At 31.3% G+C, this 18,490-nt stretch overlaps 6 protein-coding genes across 10 annotated transcripts in view; 3 read left to right on the forward strand and 3 right to left on the reverse strand.

Annotated features, from left to right (window-relative positions):
* LOC108553844 (trichohyalin) overlaps positions 1–407 on the forward strand; it is a 12,324-nt gene extending 11,917 nt beyond the window's left edge. For all 5 annotated transcript variants that reach the window (XM_017908888.1, XM_017908890.1, XM_017908891.1 and 2 more), the window contains one exon: positions 129–407. In XM_017908888.1, the coding sequence (XP_017764377.1) occupies positions 129–201 (73 nt within the window). In that variant the 3' untranslated portion in view covers positions 202–407. The remainder of the gene's footprint in view (positions 1–128) is intronic.
* Positions 408–526: 119 nt separating this feature from the next.
* Positions 527–3,649, reverse strand: LOC108553830 (G patch domain-containing protein 1 homolog). The gene is made up of 4 exons (XM_017908871.1): positions 3,580–3,649; positions 3,126–3,504; positions 2,813–3,037; positions 527–2,744 (listed from the first exon to the last, which is right to left on the reverse strand). The coding sequence occupies exons 1-4, from the start codon at positions 3,641–3,643 to the stop codon at positions 527–529; spliced, it is 2,886 nt and encodes a 961-aa protein (XP_017764360.1). The 5' UTR covers positions 3,644–3,649.
* Positions 3,650–4,099: 450 nt separating this feature from the next.
* LOC108553834 (suppressor of cytokine signaling 4) lies at positions 4,100–5,726 on the forward strand. The gene is made up of 3 exons (XM_017908876.1): positions 4,100–4,635; positions 4,698–5,290; positions 5,363–5,726. Exons 1-3 carry the CDS (start codon positions 4,327–4,329, stop codon positions 5,724–5,726), a joined length of 1,266 nt encoding a protein of 421 aa, XP_017764365.1. The 5' UTR covers positions 4,100–4,326.
* Positions 5,727–6,505: 779 nt separating this feature from the next.
* On the reverse strand, positions 6,506–10,235 carry Coq9 (ubiquinone biosynthesis protein COQ9, mitochondrial). The gene is made up of 5 exons (XM_017908900.1): positions 10,178–10,235; positions 7,619–7,807; positions 7,076–7,419; positions 6,766–6,993; positions 6,506–6,594 (listed from the first exon to the last, which is right to left on the reverse strand). Exons 1-5 carry the CDS (start codon positions 10,224–10,226, stop codon positions 6,559–6,561), a joined length of 846 nt encoding a protein of 281 aa, XP_017764389.1. The 5' UTR covers positions 10,227–10,235; the 3' UTR covers positions 6,506–6,558.
* Positions 10,236–10,628: 393 nt separating this feature from the next.
* On the forward strand, positions 10,629–11,976 carry Nf-YB (nuclear factor Y-box B). Its single transcript, XM_017908901.1, has 2 exons — positions 10,629–10,824; positions 11,122–11,976. Exons 1-2 carry the CDS (start codon positions 10,710–10,712, stop codon positions 11,667–11,669), a joined length of 663 nt encoding a protein of 220 aa, XP_017764390.1. The 5' UTR covers positions 10,629–10,709; the 3' UTR covers positions 11,670–11,976.
* An 8-nt stretch (positions 11,977–11,984) lies between these two features.
* On the reverse strand, positions 11,985–18,489 carry LOC108553849 (uncharacterized). Its single transcript, XM_017908899.1, has 4 exons — positions 18,057–18,489; positions 15,424–15,958; positions 13,474–13,623; positions 11,985–12,689 (listed from the first exon to the last, which is right to left on the reverse strand). The coding sequence occupies exons 2-4, from the start codon at positions 15,850–15,852 to the stop codon at positions 12,186–12,188; spliced, it is 1,083 nt and encodes a 360-aa protein (XP_017764388.1). The 5' UTR covers positions 15,853–15,958; positions 18,057–18,489; the 3' UTR covers positions 11,985–12,185.
* Between the last annotated feature and the right edge of the window lies 1 nt (position 18,490).

Raw genomic sequence — 18,490 nt, forward strand, 5'->3', positions numbered from 1 at the left:
ATATATAAATACATCGAAATCAATATCGAACCTAATGAAATAAAGATTTTAGCTTAGTAGATCTTAATGAAATTAAAATTTTCATAAAGTGAACAAAAAAAAAATAATCATTCTTTTTATATTTTCAGCATAGAAAAGAAAATAAGTTCCACAAATCATAGTAGACCAGCATCAAGAAACTCCACGACGTCAAACAAATGATTCGATTATACTCTTAAAGTGTAGCAATATACTGATATTATATTATCATTTCAGTGTACAGTGGCAACAAATAATGTAAAATCAGGGGATTACTCAATTACATGCATTAGAGTATATGCAAAAAGATATATTCTTGTATATATCGAATATTACTTTGCTGTTTTAATTTCATATTTGCACAAGCATTTTCAAATATTTCACTGAATATATACAATGCACCATACAATGCTGCGTATAAAAAAAACATACAATAAATAATTAGTAAACATACTTTTTTCATCTGCAACTTGATTTAATTCCTTTAGTACAATTCTAATTTCCTGTATCACGAATCACGTTTTTCTTTTTTCGATTTCCGCTTATGTCTTGAACTTTTATGTTCTTTATGTTTATGCTTCTTTTTTTCTTTTTTTGACTTTTTTACTTTTCCCCGTTCTATCCACACACCAGAAATTTTGGAATCTATTTTGGGTTTTGGTACTACAACACTTCTAAATATAGGCTTTAAAGTTTGAGTATTAGATGATTCTCCAGCTGTATTTTCATTCTTTAATAATCTTGAAGGAAGAGCAGGTCCATACATATTAGGTAATAATTGAGTATCTAGAGAATTTAAATTATCATCTTCTTTGGATTCAGTTCCTAATTCAGAATTTACGGTGTTTGTATCTTTTTCTTTATTTGTTTTTTCATTTAGTTCTACATTAATTTTTGAATTAGTAACTAAATTATCAAGATCCACCTTTGCAAAAATTCCTCTTGGTGGAGAAGTGTTTCTATTTACATTTACTTCACTTGGGACTTTTCCAATTAAAACAGACTTTACAACCTCGCTATCTACACTTTCTTCTGGCTCTGAATTAGATTCCTCGCTACTACTTAAAAAAATTGCTTTAAAAAGATCCTTCTTCTCTTCTGATTTAGTTTTAGATGTAGTTCTTATTGTAGGATTAGTATTTTCTTGATCTTTATCCTGATGATCTATAGTCTCTCTTACTCTATTTGAATCAAATTTATTTTCCAGATTTTGTTCATCTTCAAATATTTTGGAAGATGTTCCTGGAACCTCTTTACCAAAAATTTTTTCATAAGAGACTTCAAAATTTCTCATTTTCTCTGATATGGGTTCGAAAATTTCATGATTGTTAAAAGATACATCAATATTTGTCTCAACATCCAAGTCCATATTGTCAATATTGCTTTTGTCTTTTGATGGTGTACTACTACCTTCATTTATTTCTTTCGATGCTCGCAAAAATTTCGTAGAATTGCTCCAATCAAGAGAATCGAAAATCGAGAATTTTTTCACCTTTTTCTGCATTTCAGGTTGAGCACAACCAATCTTTGGCTCAGGAATATTAAATCTTTTACAAACTATACTTGCTGGCTTCCATTCCGTACGTTCCCGTGTTAATTTTCCAAACATTTTCATCTTTACAGCCTGTTTCAATTCATTTTCCTGACTATATTTTACAGAAGTATCCAAATCCATAGAATCAGAAGCAGGTGTAAATTTATTTGCAACATAATCATTTGTTGGACGCTCAACTAGTTTGACTGCTTGCTCGAATTCAATTCGTTCATGTTCTCTATCCCATTCTGTCATAGATAATGGTTGTATACTTTCAAGCTTATTTTCGCCCTGTTTTATAAAGACTAAGTATTGCTCAAATCGTTTTTGTTTATCAGGATCAGAGAAAAGTGCTTTTACAGTACTTTCCTGTATAGAATTATTTTTATCCAACTCATTGCTATTTGTACCTGTTTGTTCACCAGAAGTTAGAAAAGAATCCTTAAATTCTTCTAAATTTTTCAAGTTTGTCTTGAAATCTTTACTTGACCCAACAATACCTCCTTTAACAAAACTTTGTGCATTAAGTTTTTCCATCCAAGATACAGCTGCTTTAGCTCGTTGATTTTTCTCTTGTTGCCATTCATTTGTTTGTTGCTTTCCGTGTAAATTTAGCGATTTAGAAATAATATTGGAAGCTACTGTACCGGACGGTACCGAATTTGGATATGTTTCAGATTGTTTTTTTGTGCTGTTTGTATCTTCCAGTATTCTAGCTCTATCTGCAGCTGTAAGTTCTTTACGCTTTCCATTTTCTATTGTTCGAGGAATATTCTCAATCGGAGGATAAAATCGGCTTTTTCTGACTGTATGTACTGGTATGAAATTCTTGGGTATTTCTGGCGGTGGAAAGATATTTTTTAATTGTAATTTATTTTTTGCCAATATAAAGCCTTCTAAACAATTGCTGTTTAAATTTTTTGAACTATTATTGTCAGACCATCTTGTCTTCGTTTTCCGTTCCGGACCTAAAATAAAGTCATAACGTGACATGTCTTCTTTTTCATAAATATCTTCGTCATCTGCCTCAAATGCACCAACACCAAATGCTTGTCCGTGTATTGATAATTTTTTGTTTTTATCCTGAATACTAAATGCTGGAGTATCAAATAAATTGACATGACCAGACAGTATAGTCCTTCTATCTAAACCACTATATCCTATACCAAAATAATTGTCTTTTGGATTACATCTATAAAAAAAAAGTCGTATTAATGTATTTTAATCTAAGAAAATTATATTTTAATATTTCAAATTTACCTAAATGGTTCATAATCATCAGGTGCAAAAGTAATATTCCCATAGTCATCTTCCGAATCCTCAGAGTTATTTTCAGAATCTGCCTTACTAGATTCTTGTTGCATATCTTTCATTCTTTCACTTCTTCTTTTAATTTTAGCTTTTTCCTTTTTTGTAAGCCTTGATCCTACACCTTGACCTGGTTTCCAGCCCATTTTCTTTAGTAACATAATACCAATTGTTTCTCTATTATATCAAATATTTATTATTAGGGTTAATGATTTGAAGTTTAAAATTATTTTATTTTATTTTATTTCATAGTAAGGTCACATACTTTACAGGCTTTAAAAGTTCTTTCAATACTGGTGAACCAGGAATAGGGCCACTGCTATCGTGAGTGATTCTTTCACGTTTTATGCCTCTTTGTCCACGATCAACATAATCTTCAGTAGCACGGATACCCTTTGGTGCAATCCCAAACTCACTTGTATCCTCATCATCCATAAAATCTTCTGGACATTGAGTAATACCTTCTGCTTTACTACCTCTAGAAGATTTGAATTGTTGTGGTCTCCAGCCATCTCTAGTACCAACAGTATTAAAGTATCCAGCAGAGAAACCACCCGTAAATGCACCATGAAATCTACGTCTACCTTGTGCATCATATGCATACTGATCTTCAATTGTTATTGGTTTCTTCCTTGGTACATTATCTAGAAAAATTTCATATAGAAACAGAGATCTGTATAATTATTCTTATTCCTATCTCCCGAAATATCTTTACTTACCTTCGTCTATCGGATCAAGAGGAACTCCAAAAATAACATAATTTTCGTCTTCAGAGTCACTCATTTTTTTATCATTTAATGTTTAGCACTTAATGACAAATAGAATTAAATAAATCATAAAAAACTTATTCTTACTTCATATTCCGTCTATCTGTCAAGATGTTACATTTGAGGTTAAGTAGTACATATCAACAACGGAAGTTTTTTTTCTTATTTTCAATATAATTCATATCATTTCACTTCAATAGAATATATCTATACTTTTTAAAAAAATCTACATTTTAGTAAAGCATTAATAAAATAAAATTTTTTTAAAATACGCAGATAATTTTAAATTAACCAACAATTTCTTTAGTTTTAATTCTTTCATTCTAGAAATGTAATAGTATGTTTGTTGGTACGAGACGTTTTAACCAATAATGGTGTAGTTAGTAGGAACTTTTTCAGTGAACTTAGTGGAAAAACATTTTTTGAAGTAGCAGGGAATAATTCCGAACAAATTTACGAAAGTACACAAAAACATTCTTGTGTTGACTACATTTACTCAGCATAAGAATAATTCATAATTCATGGTTGTGAAGCACTAAATTGCAGTGAAGTTTTTCAAATTTCTAAGAAAAAATTATAATCGTGAAGAGAAAAGAAGTTAAGGAATAGATGGCGTGTGAAATAATCTTTGATAAGATAGTAGAAGAGAACCCTTTCTTCAACTTGGAACCAGTTTGAAGGGTCGCCCAACATTTGAATATGATAAGTCAAACATCGGAGGAGTTGATCACGACTGCACCAACTAGTGCAGCGAAAACATCAAATCAATGTTTGAAGCCACGGAAGTTGAACACCAGAACATTTGATTTTCTTTGGTGGCGTGATTCACGACGTGAAAACATATTAAAAAAGAAAGAGATTCAGAAAAAAAAAGAAGATTTGATAGATGTTAAAATCATTGAAAGCAAAGCGAAAAATACTTTTTCCCATAAAACGTCTTTCGATTTTTTTAATAATATTAAAAAACATATGCAGATTAAAAAGTTGACACGTAAATCCAAGCAAAGAGTAAGTACACAAAATTTGTGTAGATAAAATGTTTGTTTTATGTTTAATAAAAATTCTTACAGACAAAGGAAATCGAAGAATCTAGCTTACAAACTAATATAAACTATGATCAAATAGTGCTTCAAAAGAACAGACCTATGATTCCTATGCAAGAAAATAATGTCCCTGAAATAAAATGTGAAAAGACTGGTAAGAATTCTGATAATCTAAGTAACAATGAAACTTTAACTACTACAGAAATATCACAAAATGAATGTATCTCAGAGAATTTAAATGAAACAATAAAAAGTTGTATTGATACTAAAGAGAAATTAGAAATAATTAATACACAAGTTATTGATAAGTTTGAAACAGATACTAATCATGAAAGTATTTCTAACATATATCAATCATGCTCCAATAATGAAGCACAACAGTTAGAACCCAAAACAATAATAGAAAATAATATAGCAGAACAGCAAGTTGAAAATATTAAGGAAAATATAGAGGATAGTAGAAATAATGATAATAAAGTAAAAGCAAGTCTCACAGAAGAATTGCTTAAGTTAAGTAATTATGGATGGTATTGGGGTCCAATATCAAGTAATGAAGCTGATGCCAAACTTATATCAGAACCAGATGGTGCATTCTTAGTTAGGGACTCTTCAGATGACAGGTTTGTTTCTCTTCTTGTTTTTGATTTAAAAAGTCATAAAGAAGAACTCATATGTGAAATATTTTGCTACAGATATGTCCTAACCCTTAGCTTTAAGTCATCTGGCAAATTGCTCCATGCTCGTTTGGAACATAGTGGTGGTTTGTTCTCTTTATGCAACCAAAGTGAAAGTGAAGGATTTAGTTCAGTGGCTGATTTAATTGACTATTCGATGAATTTTAGTCAAACAGCAGTTTTTTGCTATTCACGACCTAGATATCCTGGTTATCCATCTTTTCCAGTTAGATTGACAAAGCCAGTAAGCAGGTTTACTCAAGTTCGAAGTTTGCAATATCTTTGTCGTTTTGTTATACGTCAAAATACTAGATTAGACAATATTCATAAATTACCTTTACCAAAAACTATCAAAGGTTACATAGAAGAAGCACATTATTAATATTGGCCTTTTGGAAAAATATTTGTTACAATATAAAATATACTGATATTGAAAATATATGATATTGATGATACAAATTTTTTGAAGATTCAATCTTCTGTAGCAGTAACTTTTCAGAAAAATTTATTTCTGAGAAATAACAAAAGATTAGATAAGATATGAGTATCTTTTCATAAAAACTAAAATGCTCATTGTTAGAATTTGCTAGATATCTTCAGTTTTATAAAAATTGATTGATATATTTGTATCAGTTTCAATGATATTGATAATGAACAATATGTGAATGATAGTTTGGATAATTTCAGTTTGCATCAATGACTTCATTATAAAGCACGTTATACTTTTTAACGTAATTCAAAGTTTACTCAATTTGTGAAATACTTGGCTGTGTAAATATATTTTTTATAATAAAATAATCTCCTGCTCAATTCAGTGATAAGGATGGAAGTTGATCTCTGTTCAATGGAGACATAACATAATTTTGTATAAAACAAAAGACTATATTATCTTATTATGACAATATTGCAGGGTAATTGTTAAATATTATTAAATCTATATTTCTAACAGTTTATATCTTTATATTTTGCACAGAAGTAAGTCACATGTATTAAATTCAACCTCAAATGTACAGATTTTGTTAAAATATGATACTAAAATAAATTAACCATGATTGTTAATTCGTCTTAATGTTATCTTTTTTTTTAAATATTTCCATTACATAAACTCCAAATTCATACATAAGTTTTTAACTATATTTTCACTTGTAATAAATAAACTTATAAAATGCTTCATGCTTTTAAGCTATTAAGTAATCTGTCTTAGTCTTCATTTTCTACCTATTCCAATTTAATCCAAGTATATTGCGTGCCTGTTAAAAATAAGAATATATATATGTATGTATGTATGTATGTATGTATGTATGTATGTATGTATGTATGTATGTATGTATGTATGTATGTATGTGTGCATGTGTGTGTGTGTGTGAGAGAGAGAGAGACAAATATTTTAATAAATAATACTCAAAATTGAAAATATTTACCGTAACAAAAACAGCACTCGCTGCTTCTGTAGCACGATTTAAAGCTTGATCTGGTAAAGCCATATCAGTAGTTGTTGTTAGAATCGTATGAATTTGTGTTGCATCTTTTATTCGTCTTTGCAAGAAATCCCAAGTTTTTTGATGATCCTCACTATTATCTTGCAACATGTATAATTCTGTAGTTTTATAAATACCTGCTAATACTACTCTTCTAGTATACCAGTTTATCTAATTTAATAAAATTTTCATATAAAACATTTGAAAATATCTTTAAAAGATATAACTATAAAAATATATTTATTACTCTTACATCAACTGATCTATCACCAGCATAATAGCAAATATCATCTACTAATGTAAGTAAATTAGCTAGTGACATTGGTACATTAGGTGGAAGAGCCATAAGAGCTAAAGCCTGTGGCCATGTTTTTTTATAGGGAATGACCATTTTAAGCCTTGTTTGAACAGCATGGCGTATTTGTAACTCTAGTGTCTTTGTCTCTTTAGTAGGACTTTCTTGAACAGCAAAAGCCTGTTCTTTAAGGATTTTATTCAATTCCTTATTGCATGTTAAATAGAAATAATGAACCAAATCTGCTGCTCGATTGGGGAACAATCCATGAATTATCCCAGGATATCCAATAGACTCAGCACCTTTGGTATACAACTTTTCATTAAATATTTTTATTTATTATTTGTATTATATACTAATAATATGAAATAGTTTATAATTTAAAACTAAAATCAATTAGTAAACATATTATGATCATAATACATTCCAAATATATTTAATCACTCACATAAAGAATTAGTCCTGACTCATCTACTTAACTGAAAAATTATTACACATTACCAGCACTGATGGCTTGCTGGCTCCATCCCAAATCATGAACATACTTTAAAGATGCATCAAGAATTTTTGATTTGATATTCTTCTCATATTCTTCCTCGCTTTCTTTATTATGTTCTTGATTTGATTGTTGTGTATCATTTTCAATACGATCTGTGAGTAATATCCTACAACTCCATAAACTTCTAAAACCTATTAACATCAAAATTGATTTTCAAATTTTTATTTTGAAACATATGATTCCATAAAACAGTATAACAGGATACAATTAAAATACATAAAATATAAATAAGGAATGATTTTATTCAAGAGTGAATAATATACAGAGAATAATATAAATTTTATAAACGTACAATTTTTATTTTGAACATACTATTGCATTTTATGTTGTTTAAAGGGATTATTAGCAATACATTCATTGACCCTAATCAAAATACTTTCCATTACATCAAGACCATTTATTGCTTGATTACAAAAAGAAATTTTTTCTGAAATTGGCATTACTGGTAATTTTTCACCCCCAACAGTTAATGTCACAGCATCACTTTTTTCTAACTCTATGTTTTTAGTTGCTTTGTGCATTTTCTTCTGTTCTTTTAAATCTTTTATTTTTACTTTCCAATGTGCTTTACATAAATCTATTCCTTCTCTTAATGGTTTTAAATAATTGTTTTGGAGTTTATCTACCAAATTCCAAATACCAGTTTGATTTTGCTTATCTCTTATACATAGAAATCTTAACAAATTTAAACTTGTAATTATTTCATCAGATAATTCCACTAAATCTGATGCACTGCCATGATGTAAGTTACAAGCTAAATTGAGTAAAGTTTCTAAATTACTACCAATAAAATATGGCATAGGTGGTGTTGCTTGGAGACATTCAACAATGGAAGCTTTGAATATTCCAGTAACCAAACTGAGTAAACCTGAATGTTCACTAGTTTGATACAAGTGCAAAATGATAAAATATCTAGCTTGTATATCAAATATTTCAATATAGTTTTGAAATATATTTAAAGCTTTCTTCCTTTCTTTGTTACTATCACTATAAATCATTACTTTTACAAGTACATTAAACAACTCAAAGTATATATTCAATTCTAATAATTGCAATGTTAAAGAACGTCTTGTTATTCTTATTAAAATGTGATCCATAAAATTCAATCCTTTTGTAACACATTCTTGGTCTTCAAGTAATTTAATGATAAGATAGATACAACCTTGAAAGATATATTGCCAATCATATACCTGTGGTACCTTTTCCCACAAATGTAGTTTTGTTATAACATAAAAGTAGAAGTTAGCATATGCTAAATCTGATATATTTTCATTTAATTCAAAAAGTGTTACTTTAAGATTAAGACTTTCTTCTTCAATATTTTTTTTCTTAGATTCGATCCTTTTGCTTCTTAGACTTACAATATATAAAAAGCGAAGCAAATCTCCAGTTATGTAACTTATTAGTGTTACTATTTTTTCAGGTAATGGCTGTTTTAAATTTGATTCTAATTCTTTATCTTCTAAATAACACAATGGTTTTCCCATTAAAAAAATTAAAATACTGGTAATATAATCTTTTAATATAATATATTTTTCTGAATTTTCTGATCTTGATTCATCTATTAATGGTTGTAAAAATAATATAACTGCATCATAAACATTTTTTGTTCTATTTGTAATAATAATGTAATTTTGAGATTCTTTTTCTGGTACAGGTAAACTTTCAATGTAAGACCTTATTGTACTAGTACACCATTCTATAACTTTCATTTTATCATCCATTTTAGAAAGACATGTAGTAAGTACACTTAAAATTATAGAAAATTTTATATCATCTTCTGGACCTTCTACTTGTTCTAATAGTCCTAATACTGTTTCAAAAGGATTACATTTTTTTACAATAATATTTAATATTGCTGTACAACATTCAATTAGATCACCATTGTACTTTACATTTTGTATAGTAAGATAAGAAGATACTATTGAAACAATATTCCACGAAGAGTCTTTAATGACATCATCATAATTATTATTCTCAAAGAGGTTTAAAACTTCTTTGAATTTGTTTTCTTTCAAGTGGTCAGTTAATTTCTTAATAAATTTTTTTGAGGAATCTTCCTGAAGTTCTGTCATTTTTGTTTAGATAATTTATCGCATAAATGTCTTTGTAAAATATAGAACAAAACTTGTTCTCTCAGCACATTTAATATTGCTATTTTTGTAAATAAGCAATGAGTCGATAAGTACAAAATCATTGCATTATTTCAAATTGTATGCATCATATAATACAGGCTGCATAACTATAGCAACTTTATAAAACATTATGCTTTACTTAAATGATTGTACCACACTATAAATAAAACCATATATATCCATTGCCAATGAGAAATATACAATAAAAAAATTATATAAAAAGATATAATTATCACACGCAGTTTTAATATTTTCCTTATAAATTGAATAATTTAATTAGAAATTTCAGTAACAGACGTCAAGATGAAAATAATGAGCATATGAATTGTGATTGGCATATATTATAAATAAAGAAAATTCGCTTACCGTTTATTAAAAAACTTTTCCGCATTAATAAAGTACTAGACATAGCCATATCAATAGTTTTAAATAAACTACTTATTGCGTATTTATGCGTATAGGATGAAACTGCGATTATTATTATTCTATTCGAAAGATTCGTTTATAGATGCATTTTGTGAATTGCGCTTTAATTTTTTAATCACTTATGGATCTGCCTAAATGATTCGTTTGTTTTTATTTATTTATTTATTTGCATTTTATCTAGTGTACTAAATAGAAAGTAAACATTTGATCTAGAAAAGAAAAAAAATAATAAACTAGATTTTTGTATAAAAGTCAATTTTTAAAAAAACTATATAATTACAGGTTTAATATTCAGTTAGTATGAGGGCACTAGTTGTTCCAAGAAACCTCGTTTATTTCGAGTGTTGTTGATATCTATCCATAAGCTTGTTTATGTCAAAAAATGCAATAAAGTACCGTGAAAACAAAGGTACAAACAGGTTAAGGAAACTAAAGTGTCTGTGCTTTGTGTTTAGTGTAAGTCAAACTGGAAATGGAAAATAGTGGAGAAAGTGGCGACGATGGTGGACCTTTAGGTCCAACTGCATTTCTTGGAGGTGGTGGTGTTTCTGCATCATATATTAGTGTACAATCTGACGATATGGAAGGTAGGTTAATGATGTTTTGAAACTCTTTAAAGATACAAATAAAAATTTCTATTCCATATTTCATATTATAAAATGACTAAAATTTTTAGGGAATTTTTTTCTTTTTTTCTTAGAAAAGAAAACATTTCTTGTGGTTGATCTTAACTAACAATTTTATAATAACTGCCAATGCAATATTGACATTATATGTATTTTGTTGTACGAGTTAAAATATTCCAAAACTTTATTAAATAACAATGTATAAACATCGATTTTATATTTTAATATATTAAAAGTTATACTTGTATTTCTATTCAGATGATCCTGAAAATACGGACGATTCAAATCATGGGGCGAGTGATCCCTTGCAAGGAGCTGGTGGTGGCAGTGGTGGGGGACCTCTTCGTGAACAAGATCGGTTTCTTCCAATAGCGAATGTTGCTAAGATTATGAAAAGAGCAATACCTGAAGCAGGAAAAATAGCGAAAGATGCACGCGAATGTGTTCAAGAATGTGTATCCGAATTTATATCCTTTATCACATCTGAAGCAAGCGATCGGTGTCACATGGAAAAACGCAAGACTATTAATGGTGAAGATATTCTATTTGCTATGACAACACTTGGTTTTGACAATTACGTAGAACCATTAAAGGTATATTTACAAAAGTATCGAGAAGCAACAAAAGGAGACAATCCTCCAGGTAGTGGTACAACAACGGGTAATGGAAAAGCTGAACCACAAGGAACTATATATGAGGATCAATTGTTTGCTATTGCAGCAACTGCATCTAGTGCTACCACTTCTGACACACCTGTTATATACAGTTACACATCTACTGATCAAATGCAATTTCAACTTTCTTGATCACTGCATGTTAATATAAATTATTTAATGTAAAACACAATTTACAAAATGACTATCTCAACTATGTGCATATCTTTTTCATGCAAGATTGTGTTTTGTAAAAGACTGTAATGTCAGTTTAAAAATGATAAGCTGATCTTATATTGTAAGAATAGAATAATATGAATGTTCTTAAACATTTTAAAAGAAAGGTGATTTAACTTTAGGCAATTCTTGTAAAGAAAATGCAAACGTGGAAGGAAATAAACCAGGAGGCAGTTCAAAAGCTTATTGATAATTACTTTTTTTTTTACTTTTTCAAACACAGTAGGGGTAGAAAAACATAGGCGATTGTTTATTTAACTATTATTTTAAGCACTAGAATTCGCATTTAAACTAGAAATAGGCTGTGATTGTTGTTTTTCTTTCGTTTGCGAAAACGGTTCAGGTCGAATGGAGATAAGATATTCTATATTGGACAAGAACCGGCAGTTAATCGGCGTGTAGATTTCGTAGAAAACGTTCGTAATGGTGTTTTCACTCTGGTAATTGGGCAGGAGAGAGCAAGAGCTCATGTGCTTTTGTTGATGATGATGCAACGCCACTTGTAGGTATGGCCGATTGCTGTTGTTGCTGTTGTTGATGCACTGGTGATAAAAGTGAGGCGGTAGGCAATGTTCCAACGGGTCTAGCTTCCGTTTTCCTCACTTTCTCTTTCTTGTCAGAAGCAACGTGACAAAACCGCCAGCGGCATTGACCGCAACGACATAAACAGAGGCAGAGCAGCACCCGAAATAGGCAACACAGTAAACCGGCGCACAGTAGCGAAGGACCCACCAGCCTCAATTCCGGACTGAGGAATCCTTTCTCTCCAGTGCCGACAAACGATATAACTAATCCGAGCGCTGTAGTTCCCAGCCCCGCATAAAGTACGGTATTCACTGCCGCACTAACTTCACCTCTACGACGGTTTGCATTACTGCTTCCATCTTCTTCGTCATCTTCTCCACTGCTTCCATAGCAATAACTTGCATCTCTTATCTGAAAATTAAAAATGATACTGTAATTCGCATTTCATAGATATACAGAACAATTATACAAAACAAGGAATAAAACAAGGGTATTCTAGTCGAAAATATAAAATATCTGTTTTTAATGCTTTATGGTGCATATCAAATCTTGTTGATACAATCTAGAACTATAAAATCGTTAAATTAGAAAGGATAATAAAATAAAAATGTTCACATAAGTTAAAAACTAAAAACGTGATGTATTTATTACAAAAAGATATGCTCATTTTCTAATAGAGCAAAATAAAGAATGTCTCTTCTCTTTCTATTTTCACTACTTTTATTTATGTAGGTTTATATTACATCAGAAGTAATAAAATATTATGTATAAAGTACCTGAATATCAATAAAATAGGTGGTATTTCCTAATTTTAGTAATAGTAAAAGTAAAAATTTTGTATTCCATTTCACCATTCTGCAATTTCTAATTTTAAAAAATATTAACGTAATGTAAAACAATTATTTATTGTTTGTTTTCTTGATACCTAATTGCAATATAAACTTCTTAAATGAACAATACGAACTTATTGAATATTGTTTCTTTACTGATAAATTGAAGTATTAAAAATTGATTGTCTTAATAAAATTATTTTATTATATTTCTTATCTTTTGCTTTTTTTTAAAATGTCAAATAGTATGCAAAATTTTGTACAAGTTAAACAAATGTTAGTAAATTAATTGTTTTGCATAATGTAAAACTTTTGTAAAACTTAAAAACTTTTTCTTTGTTACATTACAACAAATGCTTGGTTACCCTGTTCCTTTTCATCCATCGTCGATGAGCCTCGCATTGCTTTGTTTTGTAACCATCCCCACGACATCCATGGGGTGACATAGGAGATAAAGGAAGGGGAGAAGGTCTGCTGCATCCCTGCCATGCTGCTTTTCCAGGTCCTCCGCTACACTGAAATTATTTTCTGTTCAAGTATTATCTTTATAAATTTCCTTAATAACTACAATTAAAATCATTCAACATTTCAGTGTCTATTGAATTTAGATGTAATATAATTGTGGATGATCTAATATATCAAGTACTCTTTAATACTTCTCAGAATCTATTTTAAATATTATTTATACTATTGTATAAAATATAAATAAATACAAAACTTAAAATCAATAATAATATGATTATGTAATTTACATCTTTCTCTATCATTTAAGACATGTCTATTGAAATAAACATCTATTATTTATTATTATGTTATCGGATAATTTTAATTAATAATTTTTGTCCTCGTTACTCAGCACATAAATAATAAGATAAAATCATGCATGCATGTACTAGATAGAATATAGAAAGATTTGTATAAATGGAACCAATTGAGATGTGTATAAACGTTTTATACGTACATGTATCGTAGAACTTGTCTACACAAGTACACTGTAATCATTGCATTCTAATTGACAACAAAGAATTCATTAAACACAATTAGTAGCAGTTATCAACCTTTGGATGTGGAATATGTAGTGCATATTGTAAAACTTACAATTTTTTGCACTATATTAGTCTGAAGACTATTATCATGTATCTGTGTATTTAGAAACTCCTCTAAGGTACTTTTTTGAGATGAAAAATCACACAATCATTTGCTGCATTTAAATAACCATTTACATTAGTATTTTATTAAAACGTTCATATCAAAAATGGTGTAATGCCATGAAATATTTTAAATTTTGTATACATTTTGATTTCTCTAAATATATTTAGCAAGTATATTTCTTTAAATACGAACAGAAACTAATGCATAATAATATAGGAAACACTGATCTGTTCTATGGTAAGAGAAAGTAAAAAGGGATAAACATCACTACAGTATGAATTTTTTTCTTCAAATAGAAGTATATAAAATTGATGCACATATAATTAGCTAGGGAAGCAGCAGTTACCCTCTGATGCCAATAGCTTACTGTTGATGATACAGCATATTACGATAACTGTAATACTTACCCCATAAACATATGATCGTGGGGGATATCGTGGAAGCGGCGGAATAAGTCTGGTGGCCAAGTTGGAGGGTAATTCTCTAAAGTTCACCACCTTACCCCCCCGTAACCGTTGCTTCTCCCTTCTAATCAATAAAGCAGCCTGCATTCCGCTCATTCATTTGCCTGTTTTATTGATCGTTAAGATCTCGACCGTCCTTCTGCTCCTTCTCCTCCTCCTCTTTCTCCTTTCCACTTTCTTTTTACACCGTACAACTTAAGCTCTTCCCTTATTTTTCCTCTACCCCAACAAAAAATCAGAAAACCACACGAGTTTCTTCTCAAAGGTCTCCCAATTGTGATTGGTACCAAGCACTACAACTTACTCCTAACATTGCACTGTCTGCCTCCAGCATTAGATGATGCTTGTATCTGCTGGTAGGAACCAGGAGGGACATGTTAATTACTAAAAATTACAAGTTATGGATAACCACCTGACGAACCTGAAGCTGCTCGAGGATGTGTTATCGCGGGTTTACATACGCCACCAGACAGCCGATCGACGGTGTATTCCTAATATAAGTAAAGGTGTGCCAGCAAGAAGAAGGTGCAGAGTGCAACGAGGATTATCAAATACTTGAACAAGGAGATTGCGTATAAATACGTGATAGGGTACCTAGCAAGAGCAACTAGTGTGATAGAGAAAGAGAAATAGAGCTAAAAGATAGAAATAATGAAATGACCCTAGAGCAATTAAAATATTCCTAAACAATCTACCCACCTGTAGCTCTGAAGAAGATGGCGAAACTCGGAGATCAAGGATCGATGGTGGTGGAAAAGGAAAATTATTGGATTTAGTGGCGCATGTAACTGAACTAGGTGACTCAAGGGAGAGCGGTGGTGGCGATATTGGAAACTGGATTGGGGAAGCAGGTGCAACCTGCTGACACTTCTCGACATGACGCCGTCGATCGATGCTCGGATGGAATGCAGATGATGGTGGCTGTGGCTGTGGTGTGGAAGATGGTGGAACAACGTGCGGACGAGCAAACTTGCTGGGGTGATGGTGTTGATGGTGGTAGTGGTGCTGAGAAGCTGGAATCGTCTTCAGTCGTGACGGGATCGTACCCTCGGCGGCACGTTTGTTTAGCTGTAATCGCTTCTGCTTCCTCCTATTCGCTATACTGGCGCCACCCGCAGCTGCGTACATCGCTTCGTACCCCGATTATACTCTTCCCGGTTTAACGCCTTCGGGCCAGGCGTTCTTTCTGTTACGAGCTTAGATTCCTTTGCATCGTCTTCCTGTTTTTTTTCCTCTGTAAAGGCAAGAAACATGACGGATATCCGCCCGCTATTGGCGGCCGTCATTCTAATACTACCACAAATATCCTAGCGGGAAGCATGTGAAAAGCATTCCATTTACAGCAATATCTACTTATTATACTGAAAGCAGTACATATTTACATATGCGTATTGGAAATAAATAGTAATATGCATAAACGATATAGCTTTTAAACATTTTTTCCTTTTTTTTATGTAATCTAAGAATTTACAGTTACTTTTGGCGTAACTTAGCTATTGATAAGGTGGCAAATTATCGATATTATTTTTCTGCAGTAGATTATTTATAAAATTGTTGGCTAATTACTTAAGAAATGATATAGATTTGAAAAATTTAAGAATTAATCTCTACACATTAAAAGCACACATTAGAAAATGTAAATTACTAAACTTTATCATTAATTCAAGATATAATTAGTAAAGTTATTACATGCGATGTATGTATGTACACGAATATATATACAAATAAGAAATATAATCATTTGTAAAGGTAAAAAGACAACGTGAAAAGATATACAATGATCTATCTTTTACATTAAAAAATTATTTAAAAAGAAAAGAATATCATCATAAAGATACTAACTGAACACAAATAAAAATGCAATATCTTTAATTAACAAATATATACAAAATTAGAAATATTAAAAGCCTAAAGAAAGTTCAAAACTACCTAAATACTTTGAATAGTATAAAAAAAAGAAAAGAAAAAAGCAACAAAAGATTTATTTATGTATAATATTTTAATTAAAATATAAAAAAGCAATAATTATATTACATAAAAAAAAGTTGCGAACATATTGCCGTATTTTCTACAAAAATTATATATTACAATGAATAATCACATTTTTCGATCAAAGTATTTTTACCTAAATAGTTTTCCACTCTTAATTTTCAAAATTTTCAAACTGAACACTACGCGAAGACCTCTGCATTGGCATCTTTCCGTTTTGCTTGTTGACCCGTCAATGGGTCAAGTGGTGCCGACACAAATGTAACAAATCGAAAAACCCTCTTCTTCCTCATTGTTTTTTATCACGACACGTTCTAGTTATCCCTTCCTCTATCCCACCCTGCCATTTTCCTTTTCTTTACCTCTCTTTTTCCCCTCCCACACTTCATCACGTTCATTTTTAGTGCCCTTCCGCTATCTATCTTTGTCTCCTTTGAACTTTACTCCCTTTTCTTTACCTTGCTCGATTCTTTATTTTTCTTTCTAACCTTGTCAACCATTTTTGTTGTAAGTAGTGTATACATAAAATACGTATAATTTACATGAAAAATGTAAACAAATCGAACATGCACGCCACACTGCGATATTCAGCATAAAAAAATTCTATTTGCAATGGGTACTATTTTCACATTAAAGTTGACTCAGTACTAAAGAAGCTCGCAAATTAGAAAACTGAGGATAATGAATTTTTGCAATGAAGCAATGAAGCAATTAAGCAAACGTAATTACCGCTTTGGCCATCTATAGTGGTGATAAGAAACGAATATACATACGTGCAATGATACGTGCACGAAGCAAGTAAAAAAGGGTACATAAAGCCAAGTAACGTGAAGTTAAAAAAAAAAAAATATCTAAAGGCCGAGAAGATTCATGATGAGTACGAACTCAACAATAAATCATCCTACTTGAGACTTCCTAAAAAGAAAGAACACATGAAGCGCGTAAAAAAATAAAAGGCTGGCTGGTGGCCGACGGGCACGTCACATTTATTATTTTTCCCTTTTTTCTTTCCTTTCTTTTTTGTTCATGATAGGAGGACGCGCATTAACACAGAACGATTTATACAATAAAATGACGACCAAACGACGAGAACGACGACGTCGACGGAACAATGAAGGCTACATTTGTTTCTTTCTCTCCCCCTCTCTCTCTCTCTCTCTTTCTCTCTCTCTCTCTCTCTCCCTTTCAACAACACATTATATTTCTTTTTTTTTTATTCTCGTTCATTTCGCATCGCTAGCAACTGCTGCAGCAACGTCGGCGGCGATTCGACGGCGGCGGCAGCAACAGCAATAGCAAAGCAGGTATCAAGTCAGCCAGCAACACCAAAAGGCTGCGCGTACCAACGACTCAGGGTAACCACTGCACCGTATTCGACCTGCTTGCTTCTTTCTTCGGTCGCCTCGATTTGACTATGTGGATGACATTCTTTCGTTTCTTGTACCTTTCTTTGTTCTATTGCACTATTTCTTTTCTTTCTTTCCAATTTTTAGCTTTACTTCTTTTAATACGAAATGCTAAATGACCATTATATTAGAGGGACACGCACGCACACAAAAGCAGGGGTGCAGTCACAGGGGAAGGGAGTAGGAGACACGCGCGAAGGGGATACGCGAGCCACAAATCCAGGACACGATCCCCGTGTATACACACGGTATGTATCACTCGATCGTCGCAATTAACACAGCCTCCATCGTTACCCCGCACTTCGTGGACGCGCCCATTCGTCCCGAACAACCACCGACTGAGCACCGCGACCGACCGCGCGCGATTACTT

Source organism: Eufriesea mexicana, unplaced genomic scaffold (genome assembly GCF_001483705.2).
Source record: "Eufriesea mexicana isolate 0111107269 unplaced genomic scaffold, ASM148370v2 scaffold13818, whole genome shotgun sequence".
NCBI classification, from domain to species: Eukaryota; Metazoa; Arthropoda; class Insecta; order Hymenoptera; family Apidae; genus Eufriesea; species Eufriesea mexicana.

Excerpts from the sequence above, each read along its gene's own strand:
- LOC108553830 (XM_017908871.1), bottom strand. The coding sequence starts at position 3,643 with ATGAGTGACTCTGAAGACGAAAATTATGTTATTTTTGGAGTTCCTCTT. Across the intron at positions 3,505-3,579 it reads TCTTGATCCGATAGACGAAG|ATAATGTACCAAGGAAGAAA; the intron begins GTAAGTAAAGAT and ends AAATTTTTCTAG. Across the intron at positions 2,745-2,812 it reads GATGATTATGAACCATTTAG|ATGTAATCCAAAAGACAATT; the intron begins GTAAATTTGAAA and ends TTTTTTTTATAG.
- LOC108553834 (XM_017908876.1), top strand. The coding sequence starts at position 4,327 with ATGATAAGTCAAACATCGGAGGAGTTGATCACGACTGCACCAACTAGT. Across the intron at positions 4,636-4,697 it reads CACGTAAATCCAAGCAAAGA|ACAAAGGAAATCGAAGAATC; the intron begins GTAAGTACACAA and ends AAATTCTTACAG. Across the intron at positions 5,291-5,362 it reads AGGGACTCTTCAGATGACAG|ATATGTCCTAACCCTTAGCT; the intron begins GTTTGTTTCTCT and ends ATTTTGCTACAG.
- Coq9 (XM_017908900.1), bottom strand. The coding sequence starts at position 10,226 with ATGGCTATGTCTAGTACTTTATTAATGCGGAAAAGTTTTTTAATAAAC. Across the intron at positions 7,420-7,618 it reads CCAGCAAGCCATCAGTGCTG|GTGCTGAGTCTATTGGATAT; the intron begins GTAATGTGTAAT and ends TGTATACCAAAG. Across the intron at positions 6,595-6,765 it reads CGAGTGCTGTTTTTGTTACG|GCACGCAATATACTTGGATT; the intron begins GTAAATATTTTC and ends TATTTTTAACAG.
- Nf-YB (XM_017908901.1), top strand. The coding sequence starts at position 10,710 with ATGGAAAATAGTGGAGAAAGTGGCGACGATGGTGGACCTTTAGGTCCA. Across the intron at positions 10,825-11,121 it reads ACAATCTGACGATATGGAAG|ATGATCCTGAAAATACGGAC; the intron begins GTAGGTTAATGA and ends ATTTCTATTCAG.
- LOC108553849 (XM_017908899.1), bottom strand. The coding sequence starts at position 15,852 with ATGTACGCAGCTGCGGGTGGCGCCAGTATAGCGAATAGGAGGAAGCAG. Across the intron at positions 13,624-15,423 it reads CATCTTCTTCAGAGCTACAG|TGTAGCGGAGGACCTGGAAA; the intron begins GTGGGTAGATTG and ends AAATAATTTCAG. Across the intron at positions 12,690-13,473 it reads GATGGATGAAAAGGAACAGG|ATAAGAGATGCAAGTTATTG; the intron begins GTAACCAAGCAT and ends TTTAATTTTCAG.